This window comes from Rhododendron vialii, chromosome 2a, assembly GCF_030253575.1.
Source record: "Rhododendron vialii isolate Sample 1 chromosome 2a, ASM3025357v1".
NCBI classification, from domain to species: domain Eukaryota; kingdom Viridiplantae; phylum Streptophyta; class Magnoliopsida; order Ericales; family Ericaceae; genus Rhododendron; species Rhododendron vialii.
This window is the reverse complement of record NC_080558.1, coordinates 17,970,794-17,987,000: the sequence shown is the minus strand read 5'-3', so window position 1 is coordinate 17,987,000 and position 16,207 is coordinate 17,970,794. Positions and strand designations below refer to the sequence as shown.

The window sequence follows — 16,207 nt, the reverse complement described above, 5'->3', positions numbered from 1 at the left end:
TTTGGGGTGATTTTGGGGCTCAAATGGACCGATTTTTAGGAGCTGAAATGAAGCAGGTTTCGGGACTATTTTGGGGCTGAATTTGGAGTTAAATAGAGCTGTGACGGGCTATTCGGAACTGGAAATTTTATAGGCTGTTTTACCGGGTTGTTTCGGAGTGAAATCGGGTTGCTTTCGGAGAGAAAATGGAGCTGTTCAGAATTGGTTTATGGAGCAGATTTTGGGGTTGCTTTGAGAGTTGATTGCATGTATTTATACAGCAAGGAGAAAATGATTATGGTAGGCTTGGTAGCAAGATGTGTGAAAAATATGCAAACAGCGAGGGGGGGTTAGAATCAAACAAAGGAGTTTATGGTTTTATTTCCAGACGTTGATCTGTTTAGGCTCAATGTTAGAGAGAATTGGACACTCTCTAGTAAGCTGATGCCTTCTCATAGAACTCGGTTTTGGGCATTCAGTATTAACTTTCTCAGAATCTGTGATAATTGCTCCTAAACCATAATAATGCCAACAGATTAAAAATGTCAAAATACATCATGTTTCACCACCAACAAATTGATAAAATGTCAAAATACACCATTTTTCACCACCAACAAATGGATAAAATGTCAAAATACACCATTTTTCACCACCAACAAATTGATAGTCAAAAATACATGTTTCGTCACTTTTCAGTCGAATATTTTTCAACAAAGACGGCATGTTCCCTCTTCAAAAACCAACTCGAATGCATCTCCCTCTTCATTCACATTCTAGTTTTGTCGGGATTGTTGCGGAGTACTAATCAACTCAAAAAATTCATCATCTTGCAAGAATGTCTCATCTCCCGTCACCTGAAAGAAATAAGAAGAAGATAAGTCGAAGCAAATAAAACAGAATGAAATTATACTACGAACCAAGAATGTATTATAGATGTCTTACACACCTCAAAAGTTTGTGGATGGAATGATGTTTGGGAAGACAAATTAGATTAGCAATTGATCATTTTGGGCATATAGGGCATTGGAACATCCTAATTCACAAGAAAATCAACAACATATTCTTACATAATGTAAAGAACAAGAACTTGAAATAAAGTAGTTAAGCATTATTTGTTAATACCTGATAAAGACTGGTAGGTGTGACAGTAACTTTTTTCCTCTTTCCATTCTTCTCATACCAAGGTTTCAAACGCTTACCCTTCCGTTTGTTAACTTCGGCTTTCTTTTTTCCCCCATTGCACGCAAGAAGGACTTAAATAACCATTCAAAAGATTCCGAAGTTTCATCATACAAAAGAGCTGCACCAAAAATTGCCGTCATTCTAAAATGGTTAAAGCCGGTGAATATAGCAAGTGGCTGACACTCTTTATTTGTTTGGAATGTTGTGTCAAAAGACACAACATCTCCGAAAAGTCCATAATCTGTGATCATCTCATGGTCAGCCCAAAAAATATTAGTAATCTTTTCCTCAATATCCAATTGAATGTCATAGAAAAAGTAAGGATTTTCAGCCACTCGAGTTTGAAAGTATCCTAACAAAGCCCCAGCTTCACCATATTGTAAGCTCCTCTGTCTTCTTGCACGCAAGTAACTTCTATGGTCGTCTAGTGTGAAGCCTACGTTTTCCCTCTCCCCAGATTGGGCACTAATAAGATCATGTGATGCCTTAACCGATAAACCGCTGTCAACGGCTAACTCGATATTTAGAGCTTGTGCCTCACGTATCCTTCTTTGAGAGCGCAACAAAAAAGAAGTTTTAGGATCATGGAAAACGTGATTGTGATTTTCTTCAAACTTCGTCACAGACCATTTTGATTTTTGTCGGTTAAATGCTATGTACATGAACGCAATGCATTTAGTTCTTGTCTCCCTTCAAGGTTGTTCTACCACTAGGGACCGATTATCTGTCTCTCTCTCGCCTTCCTTACTACAAACAAACTTCCGATTAATCATTATACCATCTTTTTTGCTGTTTGTGCAATAACATCTTCTAATGCCAAAACCCATAATTCTTGCATGATCATTGTAAAACTCATATGCATCCTCCTCCGATTCAAATTTCATTCCAAGAGAAAGAGAGTAATCTTTGGACAACTCTTTCATAGTCTCCTCAGGTCCAGTACCACCTTCCATTCTAACATAAACTCGTAAACATTAAGGTTAAAAATCATATTCTATAAGTAATTGTGCAATACTAATAATCTACAAGTATGGTTAGACCTTACAAACTAAAAATCTTTATTTTTTGCTTCAAAAAGGATATGGGACCACAAGCATCATTAATTAGGGGAGTGCATTCAAACAAAAGGCCAAATAACCCACTCCCAATGCTCTTACCAATGGAGTAGTATAAGAATAAATCATAACTAAGTATAAAATAATACCCTCTTGTTTGGCCACTCTTACAGGAAATTACCAAATTCTTTATCATTCGTCTCTATATTTTATTTTGACTTTCAATAGAAAATGATTTTCTAGATCCAATATCTTTTCTGGAATTTCAACCCAAAAGACAAAGTTCATTCCGAGAACCGAAAATATCAATATACAAAATGGTAAGATCGGGGCTAGCTTGTCCGTGTTTTCTTTTCCATTGACGAACTGGGAAGATCTTCCGAGACCCGAAGATTTTGAACAACTCAACAGGTTCATATTTTGTGCGAGGAAAAATTATACTAATGACCATCGAAATTGAAAGAAAGCAGATAGAATCTTACCGGTTCGGAGAGGTAGGAGGTGCACGATCAACGGTTGTGGGCGGCGTCGATGGTGCGCCATCAACAATTGTGGGCGGCAACAGAGGTGACGAAGTGGTGTCTTTTGGCGACGGCAATGGAGGAACAGCAAGGGTCGAGTTGCATGGCTGTTCTGGGCTATAGACGTCCATAGTTGCCGTTTCCATGGTTGTCGTTTCAAACTCAACCCTAAAAGAATCGTAAATATTTGGGGGAGTTTTGGGCGGCATATTTGAGGGAATTAGGGATCTCAAAACGGCGTAGTTTTGTATTATTACTGGATTGGCCAAAATCCCCCAAAACGACGTCGTTTTGGGGGGTTGCAACCTGCAGTGCTTTCAGCTCACTACAGGGACTTTTTTTTTTCCCCTCTAACCACGGTTAACAATTTATGAGGTTTACCGAGCCACGTTTCCAGTCACTTTAAAACCTTCCAATGACTTAACATGAATTCTCTCTCTAATTCTATCAAAATTTCAATTCAAAGGAAAGCTAAACCCAAACAAATAAAAACGAAACCAAAGAATAGTTCAAAGAAAATTATAAAGCTCTCTCTGAAGAAGACGTGATAATCAATACTCACCTCAAGATGTGACCCTAAGCCAACAACGCTCGGCAAAACCCTTCCGATAGTTGTCAGTACCTTTATTTATTTATTTTATAAACCAAATATTTAGGTCAACTTAAAAGTATCTCAACTAATCTCGAAACTCAATTTCACCACCTACATACAGGGACCCTAATTAAAAATCGGAGCTACTAACCCTAAACAAATTGATAGCACTTAACAGGTTTTGAACTTGAGACTTTAAGCAAACTCTTAAGTTCCAGACCTGCAAGGGCAATTTGGGAACCGGAAAACAGAAAAGCAAAGGCGACTTAAACAAGTAAAGTATTAGCTGTCCAAAAAATAGCATAATCGTGATGATGGGGTGACATCAACTCCCTAGCTATTTAGCCCGTTAAACTGGGATTATTCAAAGCCGCCTTAAAAAAACAGAGAAGCCTCGGCCTTCAAATTGATTTCTCCGCTCCTATAAATAGAGAGGAACCCCTCTCCTCTCTTCCTTCATATCCTCTGTCAACGTTGAACTCACCAAACAGAACTTCTAAACAGAAAGAATCTCTTCCAATGGCCACCAAAGTCTACATTGTGTACGCATTACTCTCTCTCTCTCTCTCTCTCTCTCTCGATCGATCGATATAGTTACTTTTGATGTAATAATACTCTGTTTTGAATCTTGCTCTGTTTTCGATATAGTTTTACTCTGTTTCTTATTTAATTCGCAAACATTGTTGGGGTTGACTTAGGCTCCGTTCCGGAACGCGAAATAAGTACTTATTTTTTAAGAAGGCAATTTCAAGTTCAAAAATGATGGACTTATTAAAATCTAAAAATATGCATTATGGATTTTGTTTAAAAGATCTCATTGAGATCTTTAATACGGTGCAAAAAAATTTGAAAAATTATTTTTCATTTACATTATTTTTGAAATTGAAAATATGAAATAAGTACTTATTTTTTAAGAAGGTGTTCTGGAACGGACTCTAATTCTGGAGGCTTGGAGTTACGGGTTTGCTCCATCTTCTGCCTTAAAGTTCCTGATGAATGAAATCTTTCTTTTCCGCTAAAAAAAACAAAACGGCTTGTGTTGGAAACTTTTGGCGATACAAACTTCCGTGGGGTGTGTGCATGCGAAAACTTCGTCCTGAATTGCTCCATCTTATATATGCCTTCAGTTCAGTTCGTGGGCTAGTGAACGTTGAGATTGATCGTCTCTTAGTAAGCGGTGTGCGTAAACCAGATCCGAACACCTCGAGAAAACATTAATTCGTTTTTCGTTTTTTTTTTTAAAATAAAGAGAATCGTTACTTCTTTCTGTTTGTCTGTACATTTGATCATTTATATATATCTCCAATGTATCTTTTGATTATAAAATGTCTTCATTAGGGTTCCGGTTGGCTCTGTATCGTCCTATGAGATTCTTTTTATTTTGAATTGGCGGCTCCAAAATCCGTCAACATGATCTAGTAATTCGTGGAAAAAATTAACTACTGCCCCTTTCCCAGTGTTCTTTGTTTATCGTTTCATTCGGGCTCTAGTCCAGTTTTTATCCATCGTCTAGTACTATTGGGATCATTAATCCATTCCAGGCTCACTACGGTGATCTGAACTACTCAATTTGTTGTTCTTTCAAACAAGCTCATCCATGGAAAAAGAAATAGTAGCATGATCGAACAATTTAGGTTTATGCGAATAAAATCCGTTAGTTTGCACAAATTGATTGAGAATTGTCAATGCAAATTTAAAACAAGATTTTTGTCAATTTTTTTTAATTGCACTAACATGATTAGCTTGATGTGAGCAGTCACTAGGTGAGTTTTTATCTACATTAACGGTTTCTATCACCACTGTGGATCCAGAATGAACTTATATCAGACTGAACGGATAGAAACAGAATCTTACATAGCATATTCCATTTCAATATGCCTATCTGCTATAAAGTCAAAGCTTTAGATTTATTGAATTTTCAAAGCTGTAAATGGTACTTCTCAGTTGTTGTAGAAGTTGAGTTAGAGGTATGATATATAGAACTACTCGTTTTGTTAAGAGATACTCCCTCCATTCCATAAAGTTAGTCCCCTACGCATGTACTACATGCAATTTTGCGAACTTAAAAAATGACACAATTTTTTGTGCAATATGGATCTTGTTTCATAGATTTCATCGATGAGATCTTTGAACAATGCCAAAAAAAATCAAAAATTATTTTGATAAGTACATTATTTTTAAGTTTAAAAATTATACACAATTTCGCATGGGACTAACAGGACGGAGGGACCGAGGGAGTATATGAAACTACTCCGTACCTTTTGAGTGTATTTTACTTTGATTTGATATATTCTGCATTTCTCCCCCTACAATTGGATAATGAAAACTGTGGTGGTGTTGTGGTTTCAGTTACTACTCAATGTACGGACATGTTGCAAAACTAGCAGAACAAATACAGAAAGGAGCTGCATCTGTGGAAGGAGTTGAGGCAAAACTGTGGCAGGTTTGGATTTTTATACTTTCGTACCCGAATTTCCCAGAAATTAGAACCGATTAAGTCTCGTCATCGTAACTGTGTCGGCGACGAAATGGGACAGGTGCCAGAAACACTTCCTGAGGAGGTTCTAGGAAAGTTGGGTGCACCACCGAAGAGTGATGTGCCGATCATCGCACCACATGAGCTTGATGAGGCAGATGGGCTAATTTTTGGATTCCCCACTAGGTTTGGAATGATGTGTGCCCAATTCAAGGCGTTTTTCGATTCAACTGGCGGCCTTTGGAGAACCCAAAAGCTTGCTGGGAAGCCTGCCGGCATTTTCTTCAGCACGGGTTCTCAAGGAGGCGGTCAAGAGACTACCGCGTGAGTTCCATTCTTGCACATCTCCCTCTTTTCTATGGTTTTTCTTTTTCTTTTTCTGTTTACAGTTTTCAACATGGAAATCTTGCTTCGCCACATGTTTTCGAAAATAAAATTCAATGAAAACTTGTAAAACGACACGCTAGGCAATTGGACGAAACTATTACTGGGACATGAAAATTGAAATGAGAAGTAACATGCATATTCCAAGTGACGGTGTGCCAAACTAATAGAAAGCGGAACCACGTCCACCATGTCTACAAATAAAAATGATCATCTTGTGAACAAAACGACTCATCTAAGAAAACTCAACAATACAATATAGACATTGTTGGCTAATCAAAATAGGAAAAGGAAACGAGTTGCCTTATAAAAACTTTCTTCGTTATTTGCACAGATTAACAGCCATTACTCAGCTCGTTCATCATGGAATGATCTTTGTGCCAATTGGCTACACATTTGGAGCCGGAATGTTTGAGATGGAGAAAGTGAAAGGTGGTAGTCCATACGGTGCCGGAACATATGCAGGGGATGGCACTAGACAGCCTTCGGAGCTCGAACTCGAACAAGCATTCCACCAAGGAAAATACATGGCTGGCATCGCTAAAAAATTCACGGGATCTGCTTAACTTCTCACTACCAGTCACCATACAGTTCCATACTTCTTGGCATTCGATAATCGCAATTTCCTTTTTTTTTTTTGTTCAGAATTTTCCTTTTGCAGTCGTGTCAATTTAATAAGTGCCTTAGTTTACCTAAGAGTGCATTGTTCTTCAATTAATACAGTAGTCTATTATTTTTTTTGTAAGTTCTCTGTGTATCAGAGTATGCATAGTAGAAATGTGATCGATCCCTTTATTGTTTCTACTCGTGCAAGGTTTATTTTCCTCCTCAAATAAACGCATATGCACATTTGCACCGGAAAAGTCAATTTTCTCATCCGCACCTCGCCGTAGCACGGCCACTCGGTTCATCATGGTTGTTCATCTGCATCTGTAGCAGGTTGTAACTGTGGTCGAACGATTATTAATTTTCAACCATGAATATTGTGAAGAACGGTTGCAAAATAGTAATTGGTGCCCTCACAATAGAGAATTTTTGTTTAAGGTTATGAATAATTGGTGCCCTCACAATAGATAATTTAGATGATGTACACAATAGTTATCAATATGAACATATCAGATTGATAACTAATGTGGTGGCGGGTTTCATTGCATCACATGAAAAATCACACGAGGATTTGTCACATGGGGGAGGTTCAATAATGTGGTCAATCATGCATCTTTATCGATCAATTTGTTGAACTTGCTTTCTCAATCAAGAAAGATAGAATACTAGATACAACATTCCAATTGAAGGATATCCCACTACTTGTAAATCCCTGGTTACGTTTTCTTTAGGATAAATGTTTGAGATGCAACGTACTTTGCAAGAGAGAAGAAATTAAAGTAGACTTTTGTACCAAATACATTTTGATGACTGTGGCAAGTTCAAGAGTCACTTGGAGCACGCCAGGGCGGATTCAACATGTGAACAAGGGGGTCACGTGCGCCCTGTTCCTGTAATCTCACAATCAAACACCCCTTCGAACATATGTTTTTTTTTTTTTAAATCCCGAAATAATTGCTGAGTGGCCCATACGATACAAGTGAAAACTATTTGGACCCATACAATACAGGGGCCACAATGTCTGGAAAACTATTCGGGCCTTAGATATGCGCCAATAGGATTTTAGCAGTCAAAAATAAACTGGACTCCCGCATCCACCAGCTATCCAATATGTGCCCTCTCTGTGGCAATGAGGAAGAAACCATGGAACACCTCTTCTGCAATTGTCAGTGTTCCAAGAACGTTTGGAACGGTAGTGCTTTTCCGGTTTCTTCGCTGACCATCACTTTTTATTTTGAAGGACTGCCTTATAGACTGGATCATTTGTTTAACCAGATCGTCTGCAGACACCGAAAGGTTTTTTTACCTTCGCTTCTCTTCTAAGGGCAATCTGGAAGCATATATATATATAAATCAAAAGGTCTTCTCCGAATCTCCGTTCCTTGTAATTAAGCACGGCCCTGGCCATGGCTTCAGATAATGCTCTCTGGTTCAAGAGAGCTTCCCTAGCTCTGGATTGGACATGAAAAGAAAGGAGTGCTTCCACAACTCAACATTAATTCTCTTCTTTCTGTCACAACGCGAGTCCTCTGCAATTATTTAAACTTAATTATTTTTAATCTTTGGTTACAATTAATTTTTGAACTAGTCTTTAGGAGGGAATTTGTTAAGCTGACAACTTTAAAAGTCATTTCTCATTCTTCAAAATTAAAGGGAGAAACTCAAACAATAGAGCTTATGAGTTATGACAGTTGCTTTGTCCCTTAGATGGATTTTATGCTGACATGAATCTTCAAATTTGATGTAATATCATTTTGTTAGAGATGCTCATTCCACTTACCAATATGCTCATCCCACTCTATATGCTCACATGAATCTTCAAATTTGCTTTGTCCCTATCGAAACTCATTTTTGGTGGACATACCTCTAACTATTTCTTTTGTCCATTCCTGAGGAGTGACTATTCGATGCTTTTGGAACACTGTCACGTAATGCCACAGAGGCCTTTATCACATTACATTTATGTAGGGTCCATATACTTAGTCCTGGGCCCCAAGTGAATGCGTGGTGATAGTATCATGTGGCGGTGCTCCAAGAGCAAGTAATAATCTTCCATTTCTGAGTTAATAATTAAATCACCTTTTAATTTGTTGTAAATGAAAAAGAAAAGGTATAACCAGAAGGAAGGTACAGTATGTTATTTTCATGTCCAGTCAAGTCTAGTTTTGGACCGTTGTGGGCCTCTCCCGCGTTCACAACAACTATCGGAATAGTTCATTTTACAGAGCTCGTCGAGTATGTCATCCACATAAAAAATCGGCATGATCAAACATCTATAGGTGCATGAACAAAATATATTTGTACAACGATAAAATGGGCAGTTATGAGTTTTAATTTATTTTTTTTCATTGCATTTTTTTTTGTACAAATCCGTTTCATTCATGTACCGACAACGTTCAATCAAGCTAAATTTGCATGGACGACATACTCAACAAGCTCTACAAAATGAACGATTCTGATCATTATTGTGGGCCCGGAACGGAAGGAGACCACAATGGCCTGAAACTGGACATGAATATAAGACCACCTAGTAATTTGCCAATAAAAGCTATGCCTTCAAAATTCGATTGGAAATTGAAAGAATTCTTATACGTAATTGAATCTGAACGATATAAACCTGTGATGCATTGAATACGAATGCATGACGCACCATAGTATACGGAATATTCATCTTTTATATACTGGTAAATGGAAACATCCTGCAGATCAAAAAAAAAAAAAAAAAACATCCTAGTATGTGCCGTCGTCAATTTCTCCTCTGTTTGTTTAACAAAACATATGGAGTAATTAATAAAATTTAATGCATGCTTCCTCAGAAATTAAATATTGGGGTCAACTTTGCTCTTTCGCCTCAATCGAAAGGGGAATTTTCTTGCGATTCAAAAAAAAAAGGGGAATTTTCTTAGTAGCTTCTTTCTTGGTTCCCTCGAGTCAGTTTCTGGTTGTTATCATTCTGAGTCAACGGCATTAATGGCTATTGGTCATCTGTCCACAAAAGAATTTGATTTCAATCTATCTTCCTGGTTTTGAATTCATTCCATTAAATCCTATGTCGAGCGGCATCTGGACTGCCAGAGGGCCACGCCAATTCGTACTCCTACGTAAGAAAGAAAACTCACATTGATTATGAAAGAATACTCACATTGGTTAAAACCCAAACATCGATCCGTAGCAACGAGACTGGCAAGCCAATCGATCTAATCTCGTACTATTCTGGTTGGGGGAGTTGCAATTCGCAATTATAAATTTTAAAATCACTCTAACAAGGGACAAGAAAATGTTGTATTTAAAAACACTCTAAAGCCTGTTCACTCCCAGTGTCGGCCCCGACATTTGGATTGGCCAAGCCCGACCTCATGCTTGGTTGCTCACTTAATATTAAGTTACAGAAAATAGAAAGACATACAAGTCAAAAAAAAAATTCAAAGCTACATTTTGCTTTTAAACTAGCGTGAATTATATTACTCCATCAAAATCAAAAAATAACCCCAGTTATATTGCTTTATGATTACCATGATCTGATTTAAAGTAAACAACTTTTCCTTGCATTTCTTAAAGCAACTTCTTTGATTAAGCCATCGTACTTTAAATTATTCATGTACTCATTTTTAATTGAGATCACAGCAAATCTACTTAATCTCTCGTTTGACATGGATCTCCGAATGTAAGTTTCTACCTACTTCAACTAAGAAAAATTATTCTTTGCCGAAACAACTATAACAGGAATATTCAACTATATTAATAAGTAACCACATAACATTTGGAAACTACCATCTTCCCAATAAAATCTTATAATCACACAATTGAAAAACATATCTGAATGAAATTTGAACAACTTAATTACACTAACTCTTGAAAAATTAAAGAAGTAAAAATCTTTTTTAGCAAAAACTCTTACTAAGGTTAAAATTAAATAAGTAAGATTAATCAATATAGATATTTTAATGTCTATATGACGTATTGTAATAAAAAGAAATATAAAAAATACTTTGACCAACACATAAAAAGATTTATTACAACAAAGTTTAATAAACCCTTTAACTTTTAATAGTAGAAATCACATAAAAAAATTAAATGAAAAGAAGCAATAGTAAGAGGCTTAAGCAAATTTTTTTTTAAAATGTCTTATGGTAAGACAAAGATGAATAAATAATGACCATCGGTAAAATTAAAAGAGAATTACTATACCAAGTGGAACTAACATTGATTCATCATTTATTTTGAATAAGTATTTAATATATTTATCAAACAACTTCTTAGCTTAAAAAATTCACCATTCAGTTTTCAGTTTCAGCTTCTTAGCTAAAACTAAGTGTGTTTGCAAGAAATTTTTACACACATTTTGAGATTCTAGCTTTTCAAAATCAGTTTGGAGTGTTTGCGAAAAATTCTAGATAATACTAGATTTTTGGATTCTGAAAAGTTAAAAATATAAGAAAATTCTCAAAATTTCAAAGCTGGATTTAGGTAGTTTTTGAGATTCTGCAACACAAATTCTCTATACCTATCAAGTCGCTCTTAAAATGTTTACAAAATTATTTATTTTGCTTAAAAAAGAAACGATAAGAAAAATAGTAGTAGCTGTTTAATTCTAATTTTAAAAAAGAGAAATGCAACACGAAAAGATGGCATAATCAGGACGATAGGCGTGACATCAACTCTCTTCCATGACGCATGGAAGGACGGAAGGATTAGCACATTAAACTGGTGCTGTATAATTCAAAGGGCAAATTTCACTCAGACCCGCTGAGGTATCTGATAATGACAGATAGTACCCCTTAATTTTAAAAAATGACAGAGACCTCCCTTGTTGAAATTCTTAAAGCCAAAAGTTAATTATGACCATTTAAAATAAAATGATAAAAAAATAACATATTCGCACTGATTCAAACGGATTAAAAATTGAAGCGCTTGCTCTTCATTTGGTTCTACGACAACCTGTAAAAATGAAAAGCAGATATTTAATTGTTCCAATTTTTAATCTGTTTAAATCAGTGCGACCATCTTATTCTTCTTATCATTTTTTATCATAAATGGTCATAATTAACTTTTGCTTCTGGCCTTTCAATAAGAGCCTTAAGAGAGCCCCGTAGACCCATATGAAAAGCACATACTTAAGTGCTCCAATTTTTAATCCGTTTGAATCGGTGCGAATATCTTATTTTTTTGATCATTTTATCTTAAATCATAATTAATTTTTGGCTCTAAAGCTTTCAATAGAAGCCCTAAGAGAGTCGTAAAACCAAATGATGAGCAGAAACAAAAGTGTTCAAATTTTCAATCCTTTTGAATTTGTGCGAATATATTATTTTTTACTCCTTCCGTCCGGATTTAATTGTCCTTAGTTCTATTCTAACCGGCTAAAAAATGGGTTTCATCTTTGATTTCGTAGTAAATTTCATAACGAATATGGATCTTGTTTGATAGATCTCGATTAATTTTTTAATACAATATTTTCGAAATCACGTAAAAAATATAAATTGAAAGATATAATCGATTGAAAAATGACACGAACTCCAAAAAAGTACTATTAAATCTGGATGGAAGGAGTATCATTTTATCCTAAAAGATCATAATTAATTTATGGCTATTAGGATTTTCAATGAGAGTCCTAAGAGAGCCGTAAAAGCAAATGAAACAGCTCATGTCCTTTTCCGTCCCTCTCACTTGTGAAACAAGGGAGGTCTCTGTCATTTTTCAAAATTGAGGGGGTACTGTCTGTCATTGTCAAATACCTCAGGGGGTTTGAGTGAAATCTGCCATAATTCAAAGCAATAAAATTCAAAGCGCTTTAAGAAACAGAAAATTAAGGCTGATCAACTTGATTAATTTACTCACCCTGCATGCCCTATAAATACACAATCCTCTCTCAACATTTCACTCAACAAACAAAGCTTCGAGACAGAGAGAGAAACACACAAGCACTCTTCCTATGGCCACTAAAGTCTATATTGTGTATGCATTACTCTCTCTCTCTCTCTCTCTCTCTCTCTCTCTCTCTCTCTCTCTCTATATATATATATATATATATATATATATATATATATATATATATATGAGTTAGGTTCCGGTGAGGGATCCCTCATTTTATTAAAATACGGGACTCCCCTTCGCGATTGAATTTCGATGATCCGAGCCGCTCAAAGTGATCAGAACATGATTTTAAGGGTTCTTCGTGAGAAATCAGCAAAAAAAATGACCGGGAAGGGCTTCATCCGAGCAGTTTTCATTGAATAGTTCAAAAAAAACTGCTCGGATGACGCCCTTCCCGGTCATTTGTTTTGCTGATTTCTCGCGGGAACCCTTAAAATTACGTTCTGCACGGGAACCCTTAAAATTACGTTCTGCACATATTGAACGGTTCGGATTTTCAAAATTTGATCGGGAAATGAAAGTCCCTCATTTTAACAAAATGAGGGATCCCTCACTTGAAAATTCCTATATATATATATATATATATATCGATAAATTCACAATAGTTTTGATGGAGTAGTACTCTGTTTTATGGGCTTTCACTTTCTTGATCAATCTGCACTTCTTTGTTTTCTTTGATATTGTTTCATGTTTGGTTTTATAGTCAACAATTTAGTTTTAATTGCTTCTTATTTACCATCCAAACATTGTTAAGTCGGAATTTGAAGCTGGACACTTAAAATGAGACGTGAGGGAGTAGTAAATAACAGTCCATTACATATAGGGGTGGAGCTATGTTAGGCTCGGGAGACCCCAGGCCCCCCGAGTTTTAAAATTTTTATTTTGTATATACTTAATTTTGAATATTATCAATAATTATTCGCGTATAGCTACTTATAATTTTTAATTTGGATTTGATTTGATAAAAAAAAATAGTTATTTTACATTCTCATTTCTCAATTTCTTTTATAAGTAAAAAATAAGAACATGACTATTGAATGGCCTAAAGCAAAAAACAAAATGATTGGTATATTTTAACTGCATTAGGGTAGAATCATTTCAATGTACAAACATAATGTATTAGAAAGGAGAAAACTCTATGATATAATAAGTATACTTTCCGATAAAAATTATGTCTATTTACCCTGCCCCTTCAGGTCAAACTTCTTCTAATCCATCAAAGTGGGACAACCGTTGAGTTACTATGACCATATCAGTTTCTTCTTTCACTTTTAACTAAAGCTAGTCACAGGGTTCAACTCCCGTTAACGTCAAAAAAGAAACCTAGTATATTGGGTTACTTGGCCAAGTTAATTTTTTTGAATAAATTTTTTTTTTTTTGATGTACTCTGCATTTTTGTTCAATATACTATTGGACAATGAAAAATGTGGTATTGTTGACTCAGTTACTACTCGATGTACGGACATGTTGCGACACTAGCGGAACAAATAAAGAAAGGAGCTGCATCTGTGGAAGGAGTTGAGGCAAAACTATGGCAGGTTACATTTTTACATTTTCATAACTTTCTTTCAATTCGTCTATGAGAATCTTCGAACGAGTTATTTTCAAGCCTTGATTAGTTTATGTAGACGACAAGCATTTTAGATCGAAAGTCAGTGCAATAATATCGACTGATGGTATTAAATACATCAGTCACTTTCGTCCCAAAAGTTTCGGCCAAACAACGATTTTATATCTTTACAAAGCGACCGGTGGAAATTAGAACCGCATCACATGACGATCTATATTGTCAAAATGGAACAGGTGCCCGAAACGTTGCCTGAGGAGGTTCTTGGAAAACTGTCTGCCCCACCAAAGAGTGATGTGCCATACATAACACCAAATGAGCTTGGTGAGGCAGATGGGCTTATTTTTGGTTTCCCCACTAGATTTGGAATGATGGCTGCCCAATTCAAAGCATTTCTGGATTCAACTGGTGGTCTATGGCACACACAAAAGCTCTCTGGAAAGCCCGCGGGCCTGTTCTATAGCACTGGTTCTCAGGGAGGCGGTCAAGAGACTACCGCGTGAGTTCTCTTTTCCCTTCTCATTTGTTTTAGTTTTTCTGCTTCAACATGGAAACCTTGCTTCGCAGCATGTTTTTGAAAAACCTTGTTGAAGAAAAATTATGAAACAACATGCTATATGGAATGATAAATGATATTTATGCCTCAATTTCAGAATAAATGTGGAAAGTTTAAACCAGAGTGTCAATGTTGCCCCCTTGAACAAAAAGACTCATCTAAGTGAACTCAGCAATACCAAATAGACGTTGTTTCCTAATTCAAAATAGGAAAAAGAAAAGGACTTGTCTTGTAATACTTTTCTCCATTAATCGCGCAGATTAACAGCCATTACTCAACTCGTTCACCACGGCATGATCTTTGTGCCGATTGGCTACACATTTGGAGCTGGAATGTTTGAGATGGAGAAGGTGAAAGGTGGTAGTCCCTACGGTGCAGGAACTTATGCAGGAGATGGCTCTAGACAGCCTTCGGAGCTCGAACTTGAGCAAGCTTTCCACCAGGGAAAATATATTGCTGGCATTGCTAAGAAACTCAAGGGATCTGCTTAACAGTTCACTAATAGTCACCATACGATTCTACTTCCCGGCATTGAATGGTCGCAATTTCCCCTTTTTTCTTCAGCGTTTTCATTTCAACCGTGTCAATGAAAATAAGTAGCTTAGTATTCCTAAGCGTACATCGTTTTTCAGAAACATTAGTCACATCTGTGTTATTGTTGGTTTTGTTACTTCCTCCTTGTATCAAATTATACACTGCAGAAATATGATCCATGTATTGTTTCTTAGTGCAAGGGGTGTTAAAAAAAAAACGCACTGGACTTTGACCGACCTTAAAAAACCGACCAATTTTTTCTGGTTTCAGTCAGTTTCGGTTCCAGATCATAAAAAAAGAATAATAATAATATTCGGTTCGGTCTCGGGTTCCTAGAATTTTAAGTGGACCGAATTGAACCAAACAGAAATTAAATGGACCGACTAGGACCGTACCAAGCCGACTATACAAAATCATGAATTTTTATATGGGAAAATGATGGCCAATGACGTGTTTTGATAATTAATACCCGCGAAGGACGTTTTCTGCATTAACAAATGTTCTCAGCATGTCCTTGGTGGGTATTAATTATCCAAACACGTCCGGAACCGTCATTTTCCCTTTTTATATACTATACATTAATTTGGTCCATTCATCTATTTTGTATTTAATCTTGACCGTTCATCCATTTGGGGCCATTTGGATGGTACGGATTTATTTGAATGGTATGGGTTTGGGCGCATTGGCCCACCGTCAAGGTTTTAAGAATGGACCCAACTATGCTCATTTTTTGTGGACCAAAATCCCTGATTGAATCGAATTGAACTTAACTCCGGTCTGGATCAATCCTGGAAATATTCACCCCGAACAGACTAAAACTTGAACCGAAACAACCAAACTGAAATTAAAATAGAAATTAAATGGACCGACTAGGACCGTA

General features: G+C 36.4%; 4 protein-coding genes across 4 annotated transcripts; 2 read left to right on the top strand and 2 right to left on the bottom strand.

Annotated features, from left to right (window-relative positions):
• Positions 1-1,166: 1,166 nt before the first annotated feature.
• LOC131317239 (protein FAR1-RELATED SEQUENCE 5-like) lies at positions 1,167-1,823 on the bottom strand. Its single transcript, XM_058346802.1, has one exon. The coding sequence runs from the start codon at positions 1,821-1,823 to the stop codon at positions 1,167-1,169; it is 657 nt and encodes a 218-aa protein (XP_058202785.1).
• On the bottom strand, positions 1,356-3,048 carry LOC131311604 (protein FAR1-RELATED SEQUENCE 12-like). Its single transcript, XM_058339106.1, has 2 exons — positions 2,699-3,048; positions 1,356-2,115 (listed from the first exon to the last, which is right to left on the bottom strand). Exons 1-2 carry the CDS (start codon positions 2,944-2,946, stop codon positions 1,854-1,856), a joined length of 510 nt encoding a protein of 169 aa, XP_058195089.1. The 5' UTR covers positions 2,947-3,048; the 3' UTR covers positions 1,356-1,853.
• Positions 3,049-3,706: 658 nt separating this feature from the next.
• LOC131311590 (NAD(P)H dehydrogenase (quinone) FQR1-like) lies at positions 3,707-6,993 on the top strand. Its single transcript, XM_058339086.1, has 4 exons — positions 3,707-3,871; positions 5,679-5,772; positions 5,867-6,129; positions 6,524-6,993. Exons 1-4 carry the CDS (start codon positions 3,849-3,851, stop codon positions 6,753-6,755), a joined length of 612 nt encoding a protein of 203 aa, XP_058195069.1. The 5' UTR covers positions 3,707-3,848; the 3' UTR covers positions 6,756-6,993.
• Positions 6,994-12,633: 5,640 nt separating this feature from the next.
• LOC131311598 (probable NAD(P)H dehydrogenase (quinone) FQR1-like 1) lies at positions 12,634-15,520 on the top strand. The gene is made up of 4 exons (XM_058339097.1): positions 12,634-12,750; positions 14,115-14,208; positions 14,474-14,736; positions 15,053-15,520. Exons 1-4 carry the CDS (start codon positions 12,728-12,730, stop codon positions 15,282-15,284), a joined length of 612 nt encoding a protein of 203 aa, XP_058195080.1. The 5' UTR covers positions 12,634-12,727; the 3' UTR covers positions 15,285-15,520.
• The last annotated feature ends 687 nt before the right edge of the window (positions 15,521-16,207 follow it).